The 26,877-nt window shown below is 34.1% G+C and overlaps 1 protein-coding gene across 1 annotated transcript; it reads right to left on the reverse strand.

Annotated features, from left to right (window-relative positions):
- Positions 1-21,292: 21,292 nt before the first annotated feature.
- SPPA (signal peptide peptidase) lies at positions 21,293-26,647 on the reverse strand. The gene is made up of 13 exons (XM_086228109.1): positions 26,171-26,647; positions 25,880-26,063; positions 25,648-25,785; positions 25,244-25,414; positions 25,066-25,169; positions 24,540-24,607; positions 24,242-24,408; positions 24,077-24,146; positions 23,089-23,243; positions 22,699-22,804; positions 22,278-22,365; positions 22,034-22,177; positions 21,293-21,777 (listed from the first exon to the last, which is right to left on the reverse strand). Exons 1-13 carry the CDS (start codon positions 26,591-26,593, stop codon positions 21,547-21,549), a joined length of 2,049 nt encoding a protein of 682 aa, XP_086084235.1. The 5' UTR covers positions 26,594-26,647; the 3' UTR covers positions 21,293-21,546.
- Positions 26,648-26,877: the final 230 nt, after the last annotated feature.

Raw genomic sequence — 26,877 nt, forward strand, 5'->3', positions numbered from 1 at the left:
TCAATTCTCTTAGATTATAATACTCCAAATTTGTTTTTATGACTAAGAAATGATGAAATATAACTTATACTTCAATTATAATTGAAGAAAACACAACCCAAAAGATTTAAAGTCACAAATCTGGACCTTTATTGAACAAATGAAACAATTAGTGGACCAAAACAGAACTTAAAAAAGATCGTGGACCAAAATTGAACTAGGTATAAAATAAGTGGACCAAATCTGTAATTTCCTCTATTTTATTAATTCATACATGATTTATTAAAATAATTAACAATTTTATAACAAATAAAATACTAATATGTGTATTTAAAATATAAATTTAAGATATAAATTTAAAATCTCTAGTATTAGATGTCTCAAATTTAAATTTTTTATTTTTATTTCTTATGAAGTATTTCATTGCACCTTTAAATTTGTTTGTATAATATATATTTATTGCTATACGGCTACACAGCCTACACATCATTAAATGACGGCGCGAGTCAGTGAAGACACGATGGCCATGCACATGTAGGGCCCAGAGAATCTAGATATCCAATTAATATCATATATGGTGGATATCAACCTCCTCATTCAGAGCACGCCCAAGCTGTGCGCACTATTCCTTTGGATCCATTGGAGCAAATTCCAGAAAAATTCCGAACACCATGATTACTCTGCATTAAATATGTATTTTATGGTATAATGAAAGATATATATTTAAGTAGCATGTAATTTTCCAATAATTCCATGCTTGTATTTTATATTTGGGCACCTAACTCCGCTCAATGAAACCTGAAGAGAAGTTATGAGGAAACTTCTCTTTTTTAAAGATATATTATCTTGATTGGCTGTCACCAACTCCCATATTCACATTATAAAGCTACAGGCCGGCCCCTCTTCTCCATCAGTCCAATTCAGGGCAGCCCAAGCTTTCTGGTTTGGCCTTTTCTTCTTCCCACCAATCCAAACAAGCAAAATGAAGCTTAGTACAAATGAATTGAAGGCAGTTTTTCAGCCAATGTTTACAAAAATGCAACGACTAGTACTAGTGGAGAATGGTCCAGACCATGTAGTAGTGGCTGAAGCAGCAGCTGCTGATCAGCCTGCTGTGCATGCTAGTGGTAGATACGACAACGTGGGCAACTTTGATTGGACCAAGATATTTGTTGTGTTTTGCTTGACATCCGCCATTGATATAGCTCTGATATCCGTCCAAATCCAAATCCACTCTCAACCTCTGCCTCTCATCTTTTACTTTCTCTCATTCACCATCACATTTTCCTTCTCCTCATTCCTTGTAGCCAAATTAGTTCAAATAAACCGTCCACTAGTGGCTCAGGTGCTGGAGCGATTTGGCATCTTTTTTGGGGCCACCGCCTTCTTCATATCCATTACCATTCCATATCCTCTGTGGTTCAGATCTACCATTTGCTTCATCTATGCCCTCACCTGGCTTGCAATCCTTTTTTGCAATTACTTCTCTACATCATGCTAATTAATAATTAATTAGCAACAAAATTACGTACCAACATAAAGTTAAGCTAGAGGGTGCGGTGTGCCAATATATATACACTTACATCTCTGTAATTAACCTGCCAAGCTTCATGGGAAACTTCATGATGCGAAAAGCGTAGCCTATGCACCACCAACTACTACCACGTACTACAACTCAAGCTCTTTGCCCACGCCGTTGTTCCATCTCTTGGTTTATGATCCTTAAAAGTCCCAGAATCGAATCTCGATCATAATATCTATCTCCTTTGTGTAATTGTATATATTAACTTTTCACGTGCATCAGTGCATGTATCGATCTCAGCATGTGTATATATATAAATGTTGAAGCTGCTGACTCCTTTATATATATATATGTTAATTAATTGCGCCATATTTTCCATCGACTGAGGAATCACTAGTGTTATTTTTCTTTTCTGGAAACATTGCTAACGTTGTGGGTGTTTAAAGAAGGGAGTTCAGTGAGTTTGCAGTGAACAGTTATCAATCTCTTTACTCTTTCGTAGTGTTATTATCAACCTCCCATAGCTCAAAACAAGGTCAGATCGACTTGGACAAGGGTCAATTAACTCCTGCTTCATTTTTAGCTTCTAGGGTTTACACTTAATTTCTTTCCCTTTCCAGCAGCAAAATATACGATAGGTTTTACACTTAATTTCTTCTTCTTCATCTTCTTCTTATTCACGTTTTCTTTCATTCCTATATATGCTTTCGTCCTCCCATTAATTTCATCCTAGCTATCTTGTTAATTAGATTTCTGGAGCCATTGTTTTTCTTCTTCTCATCTGTATTCAATTTGATATATTCTTCTGTCTAAATTACACAATTAGGAGGGTGTATTCAATTAGGATTTTAAATGACTTTGGTGGAATTAAAAAGTCTGGTGGTATTCAATCAAAACTTTTAAAGAGTTTATAAAAGTCTGGTGGTATTCAATCAATACTTTTAAAAAGTCTATGGTATTCAATTAAGACATTTAGAGAGTCTATAAAAGTGACATGGTATTCAAAAAGTCATTGACTTTATTAAATAATAGACTTTAAAAGACTTTCATGGACTTTGTAGTGTAAATTATGTTATATCAAAGTCAATAATTCTCCAGCGTTCTCCCTGCAGATTTCAAAGGATTTCAAATATTAAAAAGCTATTAAAAAAGTGGTATTTATTTATTTTTTAAAGAGTGATGCTAAACCCCCTAATCTTATTTTTTCACTCACCTCTTAATTTATTTTTTTCTAATTACTATATCCTCTTATATTAATTTTCTTTTTCTCTTATATTTAATTAACTCCTCATCCTGTGTTAGAACCAACAGCGTTGCCACAATGCAATGTAACAGCAAGATATTCAAACCAACCACTTCACAGTCTTTAAGTACTCAACAAAATCACAAGATTATATATTCATAATTTGAGAAATAATGTTACCACCACATCATATCATGTTCTCAACTTGTCAATTCAATTAGACAAATTCTAACAACTCGTTAAAACACAATATTTGATAGTTTAACAACATAAAAACATAAAATTCATAACACTTATAATAAATTATGGAACAAAATAATTTTGGTCCCTACAATTCTAGCCCCAACTTTTTATATTGTTTGCAATATTAGGACAATTTATAACACATGCATCTCGGTCTTGAAGCTCATCCACATTCCACTCACTCATGTAGGACAAAAAAATAAAAAACATATTGGAGAAATCCTAAAATAAGTAATTAAAAATTATATCAAAGTTATTAAAAGTCTATCAAAATCCCTCAAATTCTATGAGAAAAGTCAGGGAAACTCTAAATAGAATTTTGTCAAAGTCTATGTAGAGTTTATGAAAGTAATTAAAAATTCATCAACTCTACCAAAATTAATGACTTTTAAAAACTCTACAAAAGTCCATTAAAATCTTAATTGAATACACCCCCCTTAGCCTATGTGTATTGATAATTTTTTAATATTACTTATGGTTTTAATTGTTCCACTATAACCCGTGGTTTATATCGGTTACTAATTAATTAAGAATAAATTTATTTTTTCTCTCATTAAGTTTTATACTCTAACAGGAAAGGATGTACCCAACAACATAAAGAGTACAAATTTAACTATATAATATATTGTGACGGTATTGTAGAATTTTCAGTCGGTTATATACTTATATATACATTATTTTATATTCCGTTTTATTACATGCTATTAATTTTTGGTAAATGACGTCACTCAACAATAAAAAAATGATGTCACATGATTGTTTCCTTTTTAAACAATCTGGTAAAACAAAATCCTCATGATTATATTATTATAATTATAGTGAGTGGATCAATCCAGTTAACAAGTTATACTCATAGTATCATTCGGGAGGATCAATAGATTCGATTATGATACATGTAACATTTCTACTTTTAGTCTCAACCACATACATCTAATAATTTTGAATTGCATTGCCTTATTTTAAAGAGAACAAATTTGGTTATCATGGATCCATAGCTATTTGGTACTGTTGTGCTTTGTGATAAATATGTATTGTTGGTGGATTTTGTGTCAGTGGAGTAATTTTATAACAAAAAGGGTTGTGGAATGGTGATAAATATGAATTGTTTTTGCCGTGTGCCTTCAATGCTCGACTTTAATAATGCCCAAGTGCGAGTACAGTCAATAGTTTATGTTCAATGTTTCAAATGTTTATGGAATTTGCCTTTTGTTCTTGTATGTACGTGGTCCCAAAGCCTTTGATCAATCTGTGTGTTTATATATGGACTTTGTAATTATGAGATATACAACAATATTATTGTAATATTGTAATTACAATATTATTGTAATTAAGCACGTTGGCACATCTTTTAGGGCATTTCAAAATTCACTTAAGTGTAGCCACTGTGAAAGGAAAGGTTATAATGCCAGAACTTGCCAAAGGCATCTACCAACCAAAAAGAAGCCTACTGTTAAGAGGAAGAGAATGACTTCTGGGCAATCTTCTAAGTCTGCAGCTGGCCAAGCCTCCATGCAAGCTTCTGGACAAGGATCTGAGCAAGCAGTTGGCCAAGTTTCTGTGCAAGTTTCTGATAGCCGGGTAATGAAATTTTAACCCCATCTGAAATTCTTTGTTCCATCCTGAAAATGACTGTACCTTAATGTTGGTGATCATTGCAGACTATAAGGACTGCCTGCACACCAACTGGGTCTGCATCTCAAACAACTACTGGTCCCAATCCTAAAAGGAAGAAAGCAAGAGCAATGAGGGTGAACTTGCAGTCAAACTCAGCTAATCCACCAAGAACTCTTGCACCAACAGCACCTGTGGCATTTAGTGCACCAACCCCAACCTCTTTGAGTGGACCAATCACCTTTAGTGCACAGAAGCACAGAGGCGTCCCCTCCATTTTAGAACACAGCAGCTTCAGGTCAAATCTCACTCGAAGAAGAAGGTCGAAGGAGGTCTTTGCCGTCGCTCCAAGTTTCTCTCTTTTTTGAACCCAAATCTTGTCTATATTTTAAGGCTTTATAAAGAGGAAGAAGCAGATGGGTGGAATTTCCCAGATTGTTGTCAGAGAAGGGGGTTTGGAAACAAGACAACAGTAAGATTCACTGTTCACCCAACATTCAAAATTCAACTAGCTGTTCACCCACTTAAGCTGAAATGTGGGCCCACAAAGTGCCACATAGCCCACTAATATTTGACCAAACGGTCAAACTTAACAGAAGGATGCCAATGTAGTACATAGACTTAAATTAAAATTCATATGAATTACATTGAAAAAATTGAAATTTTATACAGAAAATTGAGAATAACAATAAATTTGGGAGAGGTATTTTGTAATTAGCCCTATATAAAGCTATCTGTCTCAGCCCTTTACAATACAAAGTTATATTTTCATTAAGTTATTTGTCTCCTTCACCTCACAAAGTTATCTCTCTTTCTTGACAATATATGTCTCCATTTACAAAGCTTATATATCTTGCCCTAAAGTTATTGACCATAGTCTTTAGCGACTACGTACAAGCAACAATCCAAGCAGCTATAAGATTAGAGCATACAATTTAAAATCAATTAATAATGAATTAATTAATAGGTATAAAATCTTATATATTATCATACAATATTTCAAATATCCAATGTGGAATTTATATTCTCAACAGCTATGGTCTTTCACTGTCACCCTTCAACTCCCCAATGTTCATGGTGGTAAATCGGTCAATGTAATTATAAGAGCGTTGTTTTTTTCTTCTGGATTACCCTTTGTATATATGTCTTTTTCAGCCTCATCATATTTTTGGGAATGAATCAAGTTTTAGAGTATTCCATTTTGTTTTGTTTTTTTGTTTTTTGGTCGAAAGAGTATTCCATTTTGTTAATTGCTATCTCTTTTAAATGATGTGAATTGTCCTGCTTTTTAAACGATTCCATCTGGTCAAACAAAAAGCCTTTAAAGTTTTTATTATTTGTAGGGCGAAACGTACTTTGCCTTGAATTACTGCAGTTACAAGTGAAAGTACTTGATAGATCAGAGTTTTAATTATTCGAATGGATTGATAAATTAAGTTGTATATATATATGATCTCTTCATTTCATATGCATAACAAATATTTTGATAACAATATATTTGGATGTTTCTAGGCCAGATCCATCTTATTTGGTTCTCTTGAGTATTTGCGATCTATCACTTTATTAATAATCAAATTATCTATGTATATTTTTATTAAATTTGGATTAAATTGCCTAATTTTCAACTGAATTTTGACAATTAAGTTTGTTTTTTTTTTTTGGTCTATGACAAATAAGTTTGCTATACTGTGACACTTTTTATAGTTTTAATGTTGTTATAGTTTCATGCCGATATTTCATATTGTGACACTTTTCTTTTTGCTACACTGAACTCATAAACAAAGTGCAGTTTAATATCCTGGCCAAAAAAAAAAAAAAAAGAAGTGCAGCTTAATATATTTGTCAATTTTCAGAAATTGAAAGATAATACAGCCAGGAATAAAAAAAATGAATTGACGTATTTGCATACGTTGGCTCATCACGTCACGTACATAGCCTTTTGGACGAAACAATGTACGTGTCCAACTGTAATTGGTCCCCAAAGTCTTCTGGATAGCCAATCCTAATCATCATTCCCAACTAAATTGTAAGTCATCATATCCAATCCTAATCATCCAATCCTAGTGGGAATGTATCTGAGTATCTCCATCCGCCATCTGAGAAAATCGTGTGCTTGGCGCGCACAGTTCATAAGCCCCACACAAGTTCAGGGTCCACATCATTTCTCAAACCCAACAATACGACTTCAATTTTTTTTAATTATTATTTTCAACATTATTAATTATTAATTTATTAGTTCCACATTTTCTAGCCAGAATCATTAGCGGAAATTCAAAAGGGCCAAAAACACTACTAAAAACTTGTTGCCTAGTCCACTTTCTTTCTTCAACTGACCTGCACCTTATAAAAGGGCAACAATTAAGCACTCTTCTTTCCCATCCCCACATCAATTATTCAATCAATCCTCTCTCACTTTCATTTGCTTAATTTTTCTTCTTATTTTCCTTCTGTTACCACTTGTTTAATTCACCTCCGAATCAATTTTTGTTTCCTTTCATACCCTCCCAAAAATTGAATCCAGAGAAACAAAATGAAGTTGATTGCAGATACTTTAAACGCAGTCATTACAAAAACGGTCCAATTACTTGAGAAAATCGGCCCATTTGATGGTCCAGCACAGAACCACAACTTGGACTGGGCCAACATAATAGTGGTGTTTTGTTTAGGATCAGGCATTAACATAGCCCTCGTCTCTGTCCAACTCATTCACTCACAGCTTCCTCTAATCTTCTACTTTCTCGTGCTTGCCATCTTATTTGCCTTCACTTGTTTCTTTGTAAGCAAGTTTATTCATGCCACCTTTCCATCAGTGGCTCAGCTGCTCCACCGATTTGGCCTCTTTTTTGGGGTGACCGCATTCTTCATATCGATTACAATCCCATTTCCAGGTGTATGGTTCAAATCTACTATCTGTCTCGTCTATGCACTCTCCTGGCTCACAATCATAATTTGTAACTACTTCTATGCTTAATTTCCAACAAAACATCACCCACATAGGCAGGCTTCAAATGGGCAAGTCCGTACATCTGTACCTCAAGTTTTTCCGATATGTATGTAAAATTATAAGCCAATTAAGGTTCATTTATTTGGCAACTCGACAAATATTAATACTAGTAGGCTAGTAGCGCACTTTTTTTTTTTTTCTTGTTCTTTTTCTTCTGGCCGCATTCTCATATCTCTGAGACTCTGATATTCTTTGTAAGACTCCCTTTTATTTATTAATGGAGAAAGATCAATGACATTATATTTTTTACATAAATTTTTAAAAGAGTCCACTCCATATAGGAGTTTAACGATCTAAACTGTCTATTTTGTAGGTCTCCATTAAAATATCATCCTTGCAAAAAATTAGGTAAATCAGAAACCATTTACTTACAAAGATTAAATGATCAATATTTTAAGTGTTTATTTTGTTGACCACTTAATATTTATAGGTAAACGGTTTTCGATTTACCTAATTTGTTGCAAGGATGATGAATTATTTATACTTACACCCCTTAAGGTTGTCGTCTTTTCACATACATTCCTGGGGTTTCAAAAATTACACACACTCCCTAAGGTTTCAAAACTGTTGTATATAACCCCCTACAAGAGAAAACAATAAATAAACAAAAAAGAAGATATTTGTATTGAGGTTGGACCTTACACCTTGAGTAATCTTATTAGGCCATTTCACCCTTTAACATGTATTTTTGTATACTTTTTCATCATTTTTCGTCTTACTATAGGAAATTATATACAATAATTTTGAAACCTTAGGGAGTGTATGTATAATTTTTGAAATCTCATGATATATGTGAAAAAACGATAAACTTTAAGAGATATAAGTGTAAATAACTCAAATGATGATCCTTTAATAGAAAACTAAAAAATAAAACAATGAGGAGGTCTAAGAGCAAATAGAAGTCTAAAAGTGGACTTTATGATGATTTAATTACTTTAGATATATATAGTTTTTGATTAGTTGACTGATTCCTCTCACAGTAACAACGCGGGCGCCAGAGTGGGATTTGCGGCGCGTGGAAGCTGCTCTACTCTTCTAATTAAGAGTACAGCACCGACCGCGCCCTATATATTACATCACTCTTTCTCTCCTCGTAAGCCAGCATGCAACAACAGTAGACCTTTGTCTCCCATGCATCAAATAACAAAAATGAAGTTTACTACAAATGATTTAAAGGCATTTTTCTTTCAACTTGTTAAGAAATTTGGCTGGGTTCGTGGTCCTCATCATGACCAAGAAGGTCAAGTGACTCAACCACCAGTTAGCACTCTTTCCTGCCATCTTATATTTGTGCCACCACATAGTGAAGAAAATGGCCTTCGCCGCAAATACTTAAAAGCAGTCATTACAAAATCGGTCCAATTACTTCAGAAAATGAACCCATTTGAAGCAGTGGCCCATGAACCACAGTACCACAAAAACCTCTTTTGTATGTGGAAACTTTTCTCCCTACCTAGTTTGCCTTTGCCTCTGTTTTTGTGTGTGTACTTTGTTTTTCACATTACTAAATATTTGTTCACTGGAAAAAGAAAAAGGGATAAAAGTCTTTTGTTTAATCGGAATTGTATCAGGTTCAAATGATTCCGGAGAAGTAGCAATTGACAAAAATATTGAATCTTGACAAAGTCATATCCAGATCGAGAGGGAAAAAAGAAGTTGACAATAAATAGCGCTCATGTTATTGTCACTTTCATGGGCTCTTTTTTTCATTAATTTCTTTCTTAATTACAAACTACATATATCATTGTACGCCAGAAACTACATGTATGAAGCAGTTCGATCTGCAGTTAGTACGTACATTATTTGAACCATACAGAAAATGGAGTTGTAATGTCTCTGCAAAGAAGACGCTGAAGTAAAATTAAAAAAAAAAGAAACAAAGTTGTCTGCATAATTGCATGTCAGGAGTTACTGATTCTGGAGCAGATCGGAAAAAGAATTGGTCGACCCCTCAATGGCATGTGTGTTTTCGAAAGTTACATGTATGCAGCTATATATTTTGTGCAAGACGAAGTGTCCATATATACAGTAATACACACATGGCAGAGAGCCGGATTGATAATTAGGGACTTGCTGCGAAACCTTCACATTCACAAAGGTGTTCACCTTCCACCACCACCCTATAAATTACATGACCACTCTCTTAATTTGCTCCCTGTAAGCCAGACAACGCAACAACCTTATACCTTTTTTTTTCAATGTTCTCCATCAAATCAGAAAAATGAGGTTTACTGCAAATGATTGCAACTTGCAAGGCACTTTTCTTTCTAGTAGTTACAAAACTCATAGGCTGGGTTCGTGCTCAAGTGACTGATAATCAACCACCACCAGCTGGTACATATCAGAACTTGGATTGGGCAAAGATATTTTTTGTGTTTTGCTTGGACTCCGCCATTGATATAGCTCTACAGTCCTTCCAATTCCCCCCTTTATCCCATCACCACACTACAATCTTATACTTGCTCGCATTCACCATCACATTGTCTTTTACTTGTTTCTTTGTGAGAAACTTTATTCACTCCAACAGTCCCGGCCGGAATAGTCCACAGCATGCTTCATCGGTTTGGGGTCTTCTTTGGGGTCACAGCCTTCTTCATAACCATATATCACAATACCATTTCCTAAAGTGTGGTTTAACTGCATTACCTGCTTCATCTATGCTCTCTACTGGCTTGCAAAGTTGCAATCCTAGCTATTTTGTCATTATCTCTATGCTGATCGAATTGGCAACAATTTGAATAATTACGAAAACAAAAAAAGCTGCCAAGTGTCATCCATGTGGTGGAAGGGAGATGAGATTAAGAGCTCGCCTACAGTCTACGTACTAGTGCTACAACAACTTTCTTACTGAATTTGTGGCCGTCGTTTACTTTGCTTTTTCACCCTGAAGCATTATATATATTCTCTTAATTAGAAGTTCAATTTTTTTTTCAGGAATATTCTCCTTATAATTAGTTAGAATCTCGTATCATTGTTAGCATACTTTTTTCGCGTACCCCATATCCACATGTTTTCGGGAATCAAATAATGTTCAAGCTTTATATTCCTCTGTGTTGAGAAAGAGAGAGCAAGAGTAGGAGAAGAGTAATAGGGGAGGGGTCAATTTGTATGACTTGAGTCTATAGCATTGTGATAGTATGCATGTTGTATAATACACGGATCACGGATGTGTAATTGCTTCGAGAAGACTCGAAAAATAAATGGTCCAAAAAAAAATGGCTGTGATTGTGAAAACAATTTAAGGAGATAGGTAGGTCGCCAGGTGCCTAAAGTCGTAGCACTACTGTAATGAAAGCGATAAGAGATTATGTGACTCTATAATTCATCTAATGACAGAGTTACTTGTTTTCCGAAACATGGATATATGTACTGGCCCATTGGGCTTGTTCAGGTAGTTGTTTTGTTCTTGTTTGGGCCTTGGGCCTCGATTTAACCAAAGAAATTGATCTGTCAATTCCAATGCAACCATTTACTGTTGGATTAGGGACAAGTGGACAACCCATCTATTACGCAGAGAGAAGAACTTGCCAACACCCCCCATTACACCAGCTGGCATCCCCATCCCTCCTTCTCTCTCTCTCTTCTTTCTTTTTTTTTTTTTTTTTTTTTTTTCTCTCTCTCTCTCTCTTTCTTTCTCTCACCTGTCCCCTAAACACCGGGGCAGGTAAGTTATTTTCTTAGGGAGATGAAGCAACCACCCCACGCCTAGGATCTCATATTTAGGAAAAACCGTTAAATTCAAATTTATTTTAGATTTTGTGGTCCAATCCAATTCCTCTCAAATCAATTCAATCAATATATTTTTTATTTTGGGACTTAGTAGACAAAAAAACATTTAGACCCAATACACTTCTCTCTTGGGGAGTTATTAAGCTGATAATATCTCTAGTTTTGAATTGCCTTGTTTTAAACTGAATTTTGATAAGATTGTTGAAGTTACTAATTGTTACAGATTTATTAAGTACTGCTTCTTAATTGTTAAGATGATTGATGACAATATATGTCATTGACTTGTAGCTGCTAACAAGTGTAATTTATGTAGTAATGTGGTGATGATGACAATATATGTCATTGACTTGTAGCTGCTAACAAGTGTAATTTATGTAGTAATTATGCTCACCACATTACTACATTACTACATTACTATATTACTATATGTCATTAGATGAATTATATGTCATTACTATATTACTACATTACTATATATGTCATTACTATATTACTACATTACTATATTACTATACTACATTACTATACTACATTACTACATTACTACATTACTACATTACTATATGTCATTGACTTGTGCAAATATGCTCACCACATTACTACATTCAGTGATTGCCACATGACATATGTAGTAATTATGCTTAACTCTAGTTAAATGTTTAAAAATAATATATTAATCTATTATTATGATGAGAGATTAAAATAATGTAAGAATAAAAAAATTAAAAAAAGTGAAGAACAAGCACTGTGTTTAGGCCTTATGGGGGTTTTGAAACCATCAGCACATCGTAGCATTACTAATACAATAACCACTATATATGTTTATTAATACAACAAGCACTATGATCTGAAATTACATAATTATGATGTCCTTTTCTTTGTTTAGGCCAGGTTTGTGTTATATTCCGTATGGTTTCATCAATTTGTACCACGGGTTTTTATGAGTGTGAGAGGAGATTTGGAATTTTTTTTATTTGAATTCCATCAGACGGTCAGACCCTAGAATGTCATAGGGTACTATTTAAAAAATAAATAAAAATAAGAACAGTACTAGAGATCCTAAATTTGTATCCCAATTTTAGATTTCAAATGATATGTCATTATTTTATTGATTCATACATGGTCCACCTAAATGATTATTAATTTTAGGCTTAATTATCGATTTACCAAAACTATAACTCATTCCCACTTTACCACCTGAAAGTTTTTTTGTCCCAGATTACCACCTGTAACTTACACCCGTGTCCCATTTTACCTTGTTCCGTCAACAATTCCGTTAATGCTGACGTGGCGCGCTGGATGTGCGCCATGTGTCACATCTTTTTTTGTATTTTTTGATTTTTTTGATTTTTCTATTTTTATAAACTTTGAAAATTAATTAAAAATAGCTCCGAGCTTAGAAAAATATACAGAAAATTCCTACTGACTTGTCTTGACTAGTACTAATTTACTATGGGGTCAAATGCCAATTTTCCCTCTAAAAATTTCCAAAAAATTTGGAAAGTCTAAATTTATTTCTAGAAAATTAAAATACTCTAGACTCTTTGGAAATTCATAAAATAATCTCCCGAACTCAAAAAAATATGAGGTCTGCACCGTTAGTCTTCTAAAAACTAACAATACCTTTCTCGTGAACACTTGCTACCCAAAAGACCTCTCGGTCTTAGAGGAAAATAAAATTCCCTATAAAATAAATTCTAGAAAAATTCTAGAATTTCTGTAAAGTCTCAAAATAATTCTCTAAAACAGGCTTTTGGTAATTTTTCAAAATATTTTTGAGAATTTGTCCAAGAGTTTACGAAAATTCTAGAATTTATTTAATATAGGAAAATTTATTTTAATTTTTTAGAAATAAATTTGGACTTTCTAATTTTTTTGGAAATTTTTAGAGGGCAAATTGGTAATTTAACCTTATAGTAAATTCGTGCTAGTCAAAACGAGTCCGTAGAAATTTTTCATGTATTTTTCTGAGTTCGGAGCTATTTTTAATTAATTTTCAAAGTTTATAAAAATAAAAAAATGCGAAAAATAAAAAAAGATGTGACACATGGCGCACATCTAGCGCGCTACGTCAGTATTAACGGCCAGATCGTCAGCATTAACGGAATTGTTGACGGAACAAAGTAAAATGAGACACGGATGTAAGTTACAGGTGATAATCTGGGACAAAAAAACTTTTAGGTGGTAAAGTGAGAATGAGTTACAGTTTTGGGTAGTAAATCGATAATTAAGCCTTAATTTTATAACAAATAAAACACTTACATGTATATTTGAAATCTAAATTTAAGATATAAATTTAAGGTCGCTAGTATTATTGAAATATAACAAAAAAATGATAAACCATTGACCCACCCGTCCCTTAAAATCTCAACTATGTCGGCTATATGACATTTACAATTACTCTTCGACCCTTGTTTTGCATTGGAACTTTTTGGGGATAAAGAAGGAAATATAGACATATAGGAACTTGGAAGTTGCTGTGAAGTAGGAAACTCGGCGTATCCTTCCCTATCGGCATTTCTTTCCCTTCTATCGCTATCTGTGATTGCGTGTTGCACGTCCCACACAAGTTAAGACATATGTAGTGCTAGACATCCCACATTTATATACCATAATTTCATACCACCTTATGTGGCAACTTACATGGCATTCATGCATTGGACACTAAAAAATAAAAACAAAAATTCAAAAAGAAAAAGAAAAATTTTGTCCAATAAAATAATGACACTTAAGATGGTATAAAAATATGGTATAAAAATGTGGTAAATATAGCATTATTCATATATATATATATAAAAGGGGTTTTTTTTTTTTTCATATTTAGTATTTAAACTTTGACTCTTATTTTAATGTGGTATCTAAATTTTTATTTGTCCCAATTGAGTACTTAAATTTTTATTTTGTATCTAATAGAAACCAAAATAAATTTCTGTTAAAATTATGAAAAAAAGTTAAAGACAATATAATCACTTCAAAAAAATTATATTTTAATTATTTTATTTTATATGTTTAAAATTTTTTTAATTAAAAAAAAAAAAAAACCACCACATGCAGGCGCACCGCGCACCCACATATATCCCACATATATCCCCACGCAGCAAACCAATTCCCTCCCTCCCTCCCTCGCATTCCTTTGAAGAAGAAAAAGAAGAAAGAAGATCCCTCTCTCGCATTCCTTTGAAGAAGAATAAGAAGAAAGAAGATGAAGAAAAGGGGCGGGGTCTGTGGGGTCAGGGGTGGGTGGGGAAATTGTTATGTTTTTTTTATAATTTTAAACATATAAATAAAATAATTAAAATATAATTTTTTTTAGTAAATATATTATCCCTAACTTTTGTTTAAAAATAGACAAGAATAGACAATGATGGAAAAAAGTGTCTTCGGCAACAGTGACAATCCCACATATTTGCAAAAGCATTTGGGAGGAGGTGGACCAGGTGGATATAAGAATAGAGCATTCCTTCCCCTAAAAGCCCACAACAACAACGTTCATTACTTGTCCAACCTCTCATGAAAAATGAAGTTTACTGCAAACGATTTCAAGGCATTTTTATTTCAAGTTGTTACAAAAATTGGGTGGAGGGTTCATAATGATGGTCCTGACCAGGAAGAAGTGACTCCACCAGAAGCAGCAGCAGCAGCAGGTAGATACGAAAACTTAGATTGGGCAAAGATATTTGTTGTGTTTTGCCTGGCATCATCCTTTGCTATTGCTCTCCTATCCCTCCAAATTCACTCTCATCACCTCATCCCTCCAACCTTATACTTGCTCGCATTCACTATCATATTTTCTTTTGCTTCTTTCTTTGTAAGAAGCTTTATTCACTCCAACAGTCCCCCAATACTTCATCACATGCTTCATGGATTTGGCATCTTCTTTGGGGTCACCGCCTTCTTCATATCCATCACAATTCCATTTCCAGTATGGTTCACATGCATGTATTACCTGCTTCATCTATGCCCTCTCCTGGCTTGTCATCCTCTTTTGTAATTACCTCTATGCTGAATTAGCAACACGTTAATTGATGATATAATTACAAAAAAGAAAACGGCGCGCAAAATGAACTTCCAGGGTTCATGCATGGAAAGCTAGCAGTCCAATTTCTGACCGTCCTTGCGGTCTTTTTCTGTATTTCGATCTAGTTCTAGTGTTTTATGTTTGGGCTCTAATTTATTGGGCCTTCCTTTTGTTATTGTTTGATGGACTTTTTGGGCATCTTTGTTTGTAACCTTGCCTTTTGGGCTGTTATAATATATTCCACTTTGTCTTAAAAAAGACAAAGGTGTGGTTATGAATAATTTCCCTAATTGCTATTTCTATAGAATGATATGAACTTCTTTGTTCTCATTTTTAAGCAATTCTGGTCGAACTTTAAAGTTTACAAGGACTTTACATAATTTTCCTTTTGTTTAATCAATTCTACATCTTTGGAATTATTTGAACCTTAGACGATTCTGGTTTTGTTTACCAATTCTACAACTGTTAAACAATTCTACAAGTCTTTTGATTAAACAAAAGGAAAATTATGTAAAGTCCTTGTAAACTTTAAAGTTTGTAAACAGATGTAGAATTGATTAAACAAAAGGAAAACAGATGTAGAATTGTCTAAGGTTCAAATAATTCCAAAGAAATAACAGGTAACAAAAAGTAATCTTACAAACGAAATGAGGTGCTAAGGAGAATTTAGAGAGAAAATAAAGTTGTACTATGAATACAATACGTGCTTTTAATTTCTTTACAACAAAATATTATTATTGCAAGCATAGAAAATTACAAGGTTAATTAATTAGACTAATTACAAATAAGTCAATAAAACTTTTCACAATTATATTTTAATAAATGCTTTTTTCATAATTTTATTTAGTTATTATTGACCAAAATGAAAAAAATATGAATTATAATTAATTAATAAACATACATTACTATTCATATTTAGATTTGTATTAGTTTGTATTTGACTGTTACGCAGCAAAACGGTTTAAGCTTTAGTTCTCGGGTTTTGGCCCTGCCCAAAATTCGAGACCTAAACCCTAAGCCATAAGCTCTGGAACCTTAATTCTAAACCATAAACCTCATTTTTAAACTTTAAATCTCATTTATATACTATGCACTTCATTTCTATACCTTAAACTAAATTAATGGCAACGTCATAATTTTACGCTTATAAGTAATGAAAAAAAAAAGATGAGCAAATTGGTATTTTTCAAAGCACCAAAATACATGACACCATCAAGTGAATTGAGCTTAGTGACTAAAATGGGTTAGGCCTTTGACGAGTCCGTATGAACTTTTCGTGTATTTTTCTGAGTTCAAAGCTATTTTTAATTAATTTTCAAAATTTGTAATAAGAGAAAAATAGTAAACAAGGTGTAAAGTGATATACAAAAATTAGTTTTAGGAAGTAGAGTGAGAAGAAAAAAAATCAGAGGGTAATGTGAGAATTCGAATTACTATCAGGGGGTAAACCAAATAATAAGCCTAGAACAATGTACGTATGTGTTTTTATTTCTGAAAAGACTTATTTACTATTTCACCTCCTGAAACTAACTCTTATGTATCACTTTGTCCACTTCCTATTTTTACAAACTTTGAAAACTAATTAAAAATAGCTCTGGACTCAGAAAAATATACGAAAAATTCTTACGGACTCGTCTAGACTAGACTAATTTACTATAGGGTTAAATTACCAATTTTCTATCCGATTATTTCCAAAAAATTAAAATACTCTAGACTCTTTGGAAATTCATAGGATAATCTCCCGAACTCCAAAAAATACGAGGTTTGCACCGTTGGTGTTCTAAACAATAACACTACCTCTCTTGTGAACACTTGCTACCTAAAAGACTTTTCCTATAAAATAAATTCTAGAATTTCTGTAAAGTCTCGAAAGAATTCTCTAAAACAGGTTTTTGGTAATTTTCAAAATATTTTTTAGAATTCATCTGAGACTTAACGGAAATTTTAAAATTTTTATAGGGGGAAATTTGTTTTAATTTTTTAAAAATAAATTTAGACTTATCAAATTTTCTGGAAACTCTCATAAGGCAAATTGGTAATTTGATCCATAGTAAATTAGAATTAGTCAAAAGGAGTCCATAAAAATTTTTCGTGTATTTTTTTGAATCCGAAGTTATTTTTAATTAATTTTTAAAGTTTGTAAAAATAAAAATAAACAAAGTGATACATGAAAATTAATTTTAGGGAGTAATGTGATACAAAATAAACTAACTAGAAAATAATAATCCTTCTGAAAAATGAAAATGACATAAGGATTGAGGAGGGATCGAGTACGTCCAAAAGTAAACTAGTAAATAATAATCCTTCTGAAAAATGAAAGTGACATAAGGATTGAGGAGTGATCGCGTACGTCCAAATCCCCTGCACTCTTGTATTTCTTCAAGAGTTTATACACTTAGTATGCATTTTATTAGTTCATGTCAATTGGAGGACCCACATACACAACCCGAGTGTTACCAAGTAATCAAGTATCATCCATTCGTCCCATAAACAACCGACGTGCATTGGAGACTTTTGTTTTTTTTAGTGGGAGGGAGGGCCAAAGGCCCAGAGAAAAAAAGAAACTAATCAGCTAAATACAGAACGACTGAAAGAATAAAAAATTATGATTAAATATCAAATATTAATAATTTTTCAGTAAAATAGTAAGACACTAATTTTTTTTTAGTTTAGGTATTAACTTAGAGTAAGACATTTTGGATTAAGTCACAAATCAGTTTATTATATAGTTGTGATTATTCGTGTGATTGAACTGCGACTGTTCATGTGATTGAACTGTGACTGTTTCAAATTTATAAAAATTCAAAATTTTTAAGAGTTTAATACTTTTGATTTAGGCTTAGGGGATGAAGTCATATAACTAAATACTAAACATTAAAATTTAAGCCTTGCAAATATTAAAAAAATAACAAATCAATAAAAAAGTTATGACTGTTAAACAGTCACAGCTTGATATAACCATATTTTTTAAAATTGGTACCTAAAATAAAATTTAGTACCTAAAGTAAAATGACATAAATATTTTGATAGTTAAAATAAAAAAATATTATAATTTGATACTTAAAATCAACGGACCTAAAAAAAAATGACTTATAGAATCTTAAAAAATAGTACGAGCACACAAGTGTGCAGTGGAGACTTTGTAGTGAATGCATTTGATACTTTGGAGTGAAAGCATTTGTCTTATTGTTTACAATTGCGAGTCATATGTTTTACAATGCGAGGAAACTACATCTTCAATTCTTCACAAACTCATCTTTAATTCCGCTCTTTTTTATTTATTAAGAAACTCATCTAAGTCATGTTCCGATTTTTTTTGTGATAAAGAAACTCATCTTCCACTTTGACTAAAGGAAAAGGCTCCCATAAATTTCCCATATATATAAGCAAGTATTCTTCCGATAAACACACAACAACTTCTACATCTCTTTTCCTTTTCTGTTTTTTTTTTTTCTCCAACCAAATAAGAACAATGAAGTTTGCTGCAAATGATTTCAAGGCTATTTTCTCTCAACTTATTACAAAAATTGGCTGGCTTCATGGTACTCGTGACCACGAACAAGTAACTCAACCAGAAGCAGCAGCAGCTAAATACCAGAACTTAGATTGGGCAAAGATAATGGTTGTGTTTTGCTTGGCATCAGCCATTGATATAGCTCTGTTTTCCCTCCAAATTCACTCTCCTCACTTTCCAACCTTATTCTTGCTCGCATTCACCATCATATTTTTTTTTACTTGTTTCTTTGTAAGAAACTTTATTCACTCCGAGTGTCCGGAAATAGTCCATGCCATGCTTCACCGATTTGGCATCTTCTTTGGGGTCACCGCCTTCTTCGTATCCATTGCAATTCCATTTCCCTTGTGGTTCAAATGTACTACCTTCTTCATCTATGTAGTGTCCTGGTTTGCAATCCTACTTTGCAATTACTTGTATGCTAATAATTAATTAGCAACAAAATTACTATTAGAAAAACCTAACTCCCCAAGGTTCATGGGAAATTGGTCAAATATATAGAATAGAGGAGTATATATAATGCATGTAAGCTCCTACTTCTACTACTGCAACTTAACTTTTCTGTCAATGTTGTTGTTATTGTTTTTCACCCCTCATCATATTTTTGGGAATGAATGAATCAAGTTTTAGAACAGTCCATTTTGTTAATTGCTATTTCTATCAGACCACGTCGCGTTGACTTTGAGACCTCCATCAAATTCACAGGGGCGCAAAGTTAAAATTGCTGTAATTGTGACAGTGAAAAGAATAGTTGTAAGGATTAAAGCCAAACTGGACTAAAATTAAGGTAGCTCGCCAGGTGTCTAAAGTCTTAGCACTTCTGTCGCAGGCTTGCAGCTGACAGTCAAAACGATAACAAAAATTAATAACCCCAATGGATGTGACTCCATAACTCATTACATCTGATAACAGACCTACCTGTGTTCAGAGAAACATGTATGTACATGGCCATTGGGCTTTTTCGGTTAGTTGTTTAGCTATTGTTTGGGCCTTGGGCCCTCACTTAACCAAACATATTTGATCTGTCACAACTTCAATGCATCAATTAGTCAATTACTGTGTTAGATTAGGGACGACCCATCCATTAGGCAGATGAAGCCACCTCCCCCAGTCTAGGATCTCATATTTAGGAACAACCCTTAAGTTCAAATTTATTTAGATTTTGGGGTCCAATCCAATTGAAAATAATTATCATGTCCAACAATTTTCTCTCAAATCAATTCAATCAATATATTTTTTATTTTGGGACTTATTAGGCAGAAAAAAAAAATTAGACCCAATATACACTTCTCCCTCGGGAGTTATTAAGCTGATAATATCTCAAGTTTTGGACTCAATTATCTATATTGATTAATTTTGAATTGAATAGCCTTTTTCTATACTAAATTGTGATAAGACTGTTGAAGTTATTAATTGTCACATATAACAGTCCTTAGTTGTCATTAGCTAATCTAATGACATGTGTCCTCACACTTAACAGAGAATTAACAGTGTTAAATCTTTGGGACACATGATAAAAATAAAAAAATTTTACTGTTAACTTCTCTGACCTCGTCGTCTCCCGAATCCAGACCCATTTGACCCACACCTCCTCCTCCTCCTCCATTTCTCTCTGGTTTGCCGCTGCCTCCATCATGCTCCAACCTCAAGAATGCCAATTTTAAATTCTCTGAGTTTGTTCCAAATATGAAGATAGAGAAAGAACTACCGAGATGTGGTTTTTAGAGAGAGATTTTAGTCAATACGAGAAGATTTTCTCCTCTTATTTTAAGTCCAATTTAATCATAAGCATTTTCATTTACTTGTTTCTTCGTAAGAAACTTTATTCACTCCCGAAATAGTTCATCACATGCTTCATGGATGTGGCATATTCTTTGGGGTCACTGCCTTCTTCATAACCATCACGATACCATTTCCTGTGTGGTTCAAATGCATTACCTGCTTCATCTATGCTCTCTCCTGGCTTGCAATCCTATTTTGTCATTATCGCTATGCTTAATTACTTAGCAACAAATTAAATAATTACCCCAAAGAAAACCGCGTGCGAAATAATTAAGCGGCCAAGGGGACAAGGTTCATACATGGGAACAGGTCAAACGTTATATAAGAGCCAACCGCTCGTGGTTCGCTTTGTTTTATCACCTAATTGTAATATTTGAAAGTTCATTTTTTGTGGCCGGAATATTCTCGTTATAAATTAGAATCTCGAACCATTTGTATCCTTATGTTTTTTGCGTTCCTATCATTATGTTTTTCGTTATCAGTTGCACTTCAAGCTTTAGATTCTTTATATGTAAACTGTAATTTCTATTTGAATTTCTTCGTGTTTAAAGGATTCTGGTCCCGGCCACAAAAAAAAAAAAATAGGATTCTGGTCTAACAAAAGCCTTGGACCAGTTGTCAGTTGCAAAACTCTTGAATTTGTATAGTTCGAAACTATAACATGGTGATAGTATGTATTATACTATTATGTAAGTTGAATATATGCATGTACAGTTGCTTAGAGAAGACTCAAAAACCAAAGGGTTCTAAGGAAAAATGACTCACTTCCTCTTGCCGGTATACAATGGAAGAGATAGGCACCACTCCCTAACAATTAAGGGACCGATCCTCTATCACCACATGATTTAAGGAACCTTTCTATATAACTTTACAACAAAAGGCAAATTTAACCCTATATGTATTAGAGGGAACTGAGGTAATCTTTTATCAAACCAAAGATGGGGTTGGAATGAGAAGCTCCCTCCAGTCTCTGAAACAGGATTCCATCCATCCGGGCTTGAACTCCATCCGAAAATGTCAAGTCTTGCATCACTTCCTTCATCGTTCTATCCACTCCCACCAGAGTACTCCCTATGCCACTTAAAATTTCTGGCAGTGTAGGGGAGGGTCTTGCGAGCTCGACGAGTGTAACCTGGCACCATATATATATAGCACACCCTGTCTCGTTAGAGAACTTCTTACAGAAAGGTAGTAACAGGTACACACAAACACTAAACAAATTACAATTTGCAGAACATATATAATATACGTATGAACAATCAACACAAGAAGGTCAGAACACAATCATGGAAATTAATAAAAGATATGGAGTAAACTAGCACTACTCAAAGATTAATAACACTAGTGTATAATTCATAGCCAATGAAATAAGAATTTTATCACCATACCTGTGTGTCTTGGGGTATATTTGCCCTGAGTTTTGCTATTGCGACAGCCCGAGAAAGTCCACCAATAGCATCAACTAAGCCCCGTGACGCTGCATCCTTTCCAGTCCAAACCCTCCCTTGTGCAACCTCCTCCATTTTATCTACCTGCCAACAGATTGATAGGAATTTTTATAGAATTTCAAGTACAAAAGAAGTGAAGAGAAAGTGCCTGAAACCAAAATGAAAATTGATTTAACCAACATACAGTCATTGATCTGGAAAAAGCTGCCTTGTCCCGAAATTGCTTATATGCATTCTGTGCGGACTTAGCAAAGAGTTCGGCTTCATCTGGTCTGTATTTGGAAAGAAAATGAACACTTGTAATTTTTTTTCATTGTAGGAATATAGGAGAGAATCACACAGAAAAACACTAATGTGGGACCTATGCTATGGGATAATTTATCTTTTTATTTATTACTGATGCATTGGCATAACAAGGAAACAAAATCATACAATGCTGGAAGCATCCAAAATCTTTTCTCATTTCTTTTTTGGAATGTTTTGGAGAATGCTACCCCCAATATCAGGTTTCAACTTGAGGATGAAATCATAAAGCATGGTGAACACTATTTTCCGAATTCACAAGGAACCATATACCTAACAATGCAACAAAGCCGAGTAAGTACCTGAAGGATCGTTGTTCGGCTGCAAGAACCTCTGCATATCTTCCCCTTGATATGATTTCCTTGTTGAAGCCAATCTTCTCATACAGTTTTCCCAGGTTAAACTTCCCTACAAACAGAAATTCAAAAGCTAACTACAACTTACATAATCCAAAAGTCTTATCTGAATACCCACTAAAGGGTGAGAAAAGCTTTTAACTGCAAAAGTGCAAATAGATAAAAAAAGATCCACATAATTATAACAAATATTTATCATGTATTTAGATGTGTGTCTTATGTATTTTTGACCAACGTGGATATAGGTCACTTTGGTACTGCCCAATCCTCTTTACCAACTTCAATTTTTATCTATTTTTTTATTTAATTTATATACGTATACATAGTTGCACTCACCTGTCACAACTCCAATGGAACCAGTTAAGGTTAGATTTTCTGCAACAATGGTCTCTGCGGCCATTGCCATATAGTATCCTCCACTTGCAGCTACATCAGACATTGATGCAATGACAGGTTTTGATGCAGCTAAAAGTCTGATTTCCCTCCACATTCTGCACATCATAAAGGGTAACCAATTAATTGTGAGTACACATAGACAGACAAACACACATTTTCATCTGTATGACAGTACTTGAAAACATATCAACAAACTATAAATTAAGAGGGAAAAATCTAACATGCAGAGCTTTATGTAGGTGATACAACAATAACTTCACCACCTTATGTATCCAAGCATGTCAGAGGAAAGGCTTCAGTTTTCTGATATCATATTTTTAATAATCTATCAAGATATTCATCTTCTTTATCGGGGTCATTCATCATAAGCAGAAAATTTCCAAATATTTGGATAAATGGATGCAGTACATCCGTTTCCCTGAATATGAGCCCCTTACTGCTGCCAGATCCTATTACAAGCCATGCTTGGAAACCAAGCTCTAAGCTATGTAGAGGAAAATTTCCTTGCTCATTAGGATGAAAAGTCTGTCTATTTGACTAGGTTTTCTTTTTTCTGGTCAGTGTCTCTTTGACTAGGGCATATATACAGGAGTTGCCCCATTACACTAATTATAAGGTGCCAGCTATAATTTATGCCATTAAACGGGCATCAAAGACCATGCATTAAAAGTCGAAACTTCCATCATAAATTCATCATGACAGAAGCAAGGGCTTTATAAGATTCAAAGAATGCCAAAATCATATGCACACACTATTTATCAAAAGTTTATTTAAGAGAGCAAATATCAAGTATTGAAAAAATTGAAAAAAAAAATGGAAATAATTAATTATGATAAGAAGTAGCTTAAAAATTGTTAACTTTCCTAGTTTGATGCATCAATAATGGATTTGTTACACATAAAATTATGCTAAATATACTAGCACTTACAAATCAGAAGCAAGGGCATCACCTCCAGGGCTGTCAATTCGGATGATAGCAGCCTTATATCTTTTTGATTCTGGAGTGGGAAAAAAGATATAAGATAGACCATAACTTAAAAGAAAAAAGAGGACACTACATTAAGCAAATGAGCTTATATAAGACAGACCATACCTCTCACACTACGAATCTTCTCAATGAACTGTTCCCCAATAATACCCGAACCAGGAAGACTAAAAGAGCCTCGTACACGACTAATGCTGCCTGAGGCTCTAATAATGGCTATCTTGTCTTTACCGCCTGATAAGCCAACAGTCCATTTCCGGACTCTAGAGTATTTCCTGTTGCAATAATGAAAAATAAAGAAACAGAATATGATTAAATAGAGATGAACACACACACAGAACCAGAGAGAGCCTAGTGGACCTCAACATCGTAATAATTAAAGACGACCTATATAAAAGTTAACTACCTGTAGTCAATCATAGGAAGATTTTTTTCTTTTTGTACTCCTAATCTTTCCTTCAACATTGAAATAACCTGCAAAGCTACATATTTTTAAAAGCTACCTGAATACTATCATATTGATGAATAAAGTTTTACAGACACAAACCACTCCCCATACTGAGGACTTTCATACCAACATTTAGACAGCATAATAAATGTGGGTAACAAATCACAAAACAGACCACTTTGAGAACACTAAAATATGTATCTTTGCATATTGAAATAAATTTAGACTAAGTAATTACCATGCCATAGAACTTCAATATACTCTGACAAATTTGAAGAGCATGGAGGGAATGTGAACCTTAGAAAACACTCTTAACTTGCTGGAAATATAATACTTATTAAGATATCTGGATCCAGAACACATCAAAACAGCCTTCTCACTCTCAATGTATCTAAAATTTCTGAACTACAGTAGCATGTGCTGATTCTTTCTTAACATGCATCAAACATTAACCCCAAAGCAAACAGGGACCACGATTTCGTACCTCATCATCATAATGTATGTTTGTGATCCATCCCTCTTCTTTCAACGTTTCTACTTGGTACACTCCTTCATTAATAAAATTCTCAATATCTTCTCTTTTCTTTCCTGTAGAAATTTTTCAAAAGTCCATAAGTTATTCAATAACTTGAAGGTCGGCCAAACATCAAATTTCAAAGTACCTCTCGTAGAAGAAATAATATCCAGCCAATTCACATATATGTTATCAAGCAACGCTGTCAGCATCTCACAATTTTCTTCAGACATTGTTTTGCGTGCAAGTTGATCACCAGCACTTTTGTATTTACCAATCCTTTCCACTTGTGGCTCAATTCCAACTTTCTCAAGAACACCTGAAAACAAATATGCATTCCGGGCCAACATCAGCTAATGAATGATCAAATCACAGATAAAGCTAAACAGGACAAGGTAATAACTAGCAAGTATCTCTTACAAGCATCTATGAAAACAAAAAAGCACATGATCAAATCACCAAGACCATAACATTCATATTTCAAGATTTGACATGTTATTGGTTAAAGGGATTTCTTGCAAATAGAGATAAAAGGATTTCAGGGGAGCTTACCTCTTATGAATGATGCCTGAACAGTAAGACCAAACAAAGAAAAATAAGCACTTGGAGGGGCATATATCTCTTGGCATGTACAAGCAAGGTAATATTCTTTCTCTCCACAAGCAGGTACATAGGCCACAATGAACTTACCTACAACAGTCTATACAAGTTAAAATGCAAAGCTTTGCTGGATCTCTACAGAAAGATTAGAACTTTACAAAGGCAAAATCACAACAAGTAGTACCTGATTTCTTGAAATCCAATATATGCCTTCGAATTTCTTCGACTTTACCCCATCCACAATTCAAGCTCTCAATTTCGAGATAGACACCAGCAATTCGAGGATCATAGGCTGCTTTCACCAAATTCTCACAAATTTGAGGCAGTGATAGTCCACTAGAGAATCGACTCTTTATCTGATCAGATATCTGAACGCCAAAAAAATCAAACCCTTTTTCAACTCCAGCACCAAACATTCACATACATACAAAGTTACAAACATACAAATACCAAAATAGAAAAGCGAAGGACAAACCTGGCCGCGCAATTTCATGGTCAACACGCTGCCTTTTCTAACGCGCTCCCAAGGGAACGCAATGAGCATACGAAGTTTGACGATGAAGCTCTTCCAGGCGCTCATCTTCTGAAACTGAAAATCGCCGCTGGGATAGTCCTTGTCTGGACCTTTCACGCTAGTCTCACTGTTAATCTTAGCCTGCTGAGGCCCAGACTCGGTTTCGTTTTCCTTGGATTCTTGTTCTTTGGTCTCGGATGAGTCGAAGGCGCGAGTCGAGACGGTTCGGAGAGAGAGAGGGCGAGAGGGAGAGAAGTGAGAGCGGCATTGCGAGAAGGGAATGATGAGTGGCTTAGAGAGAGAGGGCGAAACGACGGCGTTGAAGACTCGGCGGTGGATTGGGGTGAGATGGTGGGAAGTGTGAAGAAGAATCAGCTTCGACATTCCTCGCTCCTCACACTCACTGTAAGTTCGTAAAGGGAACAGACAAATGAACGTTGAAGAAGCCACGACGGGGAAGGCAAGGGGAAGAGGATGACAAGGTTTAACTTTGTCCACGTCACCATTTTTTGCTTGTCCACGTGTCATATCCTCGCGCACGCTTTTTTCTTTTTGTTTTACATCCAATGATAAAATTGTAACTAAATAGTAGTAAATTATACTATTTTACAAAAGTACCTCCAAAGAATTTATGTTTTCCATCAGTTCCATTATCAGGTTTTCCTATT

Source organism: Dryas octopetala, chromosome 9, assembly GCF_963921425.1.
Source record: "Dryas octopetala chromosome 9, drDryOcto1.1, whole genome shotgun sequence".
Taxonomy (NCBI): domain Eukaryota; kingdom Viridiplantae; phylum Streptophyta; class Magnoliopsida; order Rosales; family Rosaceae; genus Dryas; species Dryas octopetala.

Bases quoted from the DNA above. Each gene is read 5' to 3' on its own strand.
- SPPA (XM_086228109.1), bottom strand. From the start codon at position 26,593: ATGTCGAAGCTGATTCTTCTTCACACTTCCCACCATCTCACCCCAATC. The intron at 25,170-25,243 runs GTACTTTGAAAT...AAATTTCTACAG, and splicing joins TATTATTTCTTCTACGAGAG to GAAAGAAAAGAGAAGATATT. The intron at 22,178-22,277 runs GTATGTTGGTTA...ATCTGTTGGCAG, and splicing joins CTTTTTCCAGATCAATGACT to GTAGATAAAATGGAGGAGGT.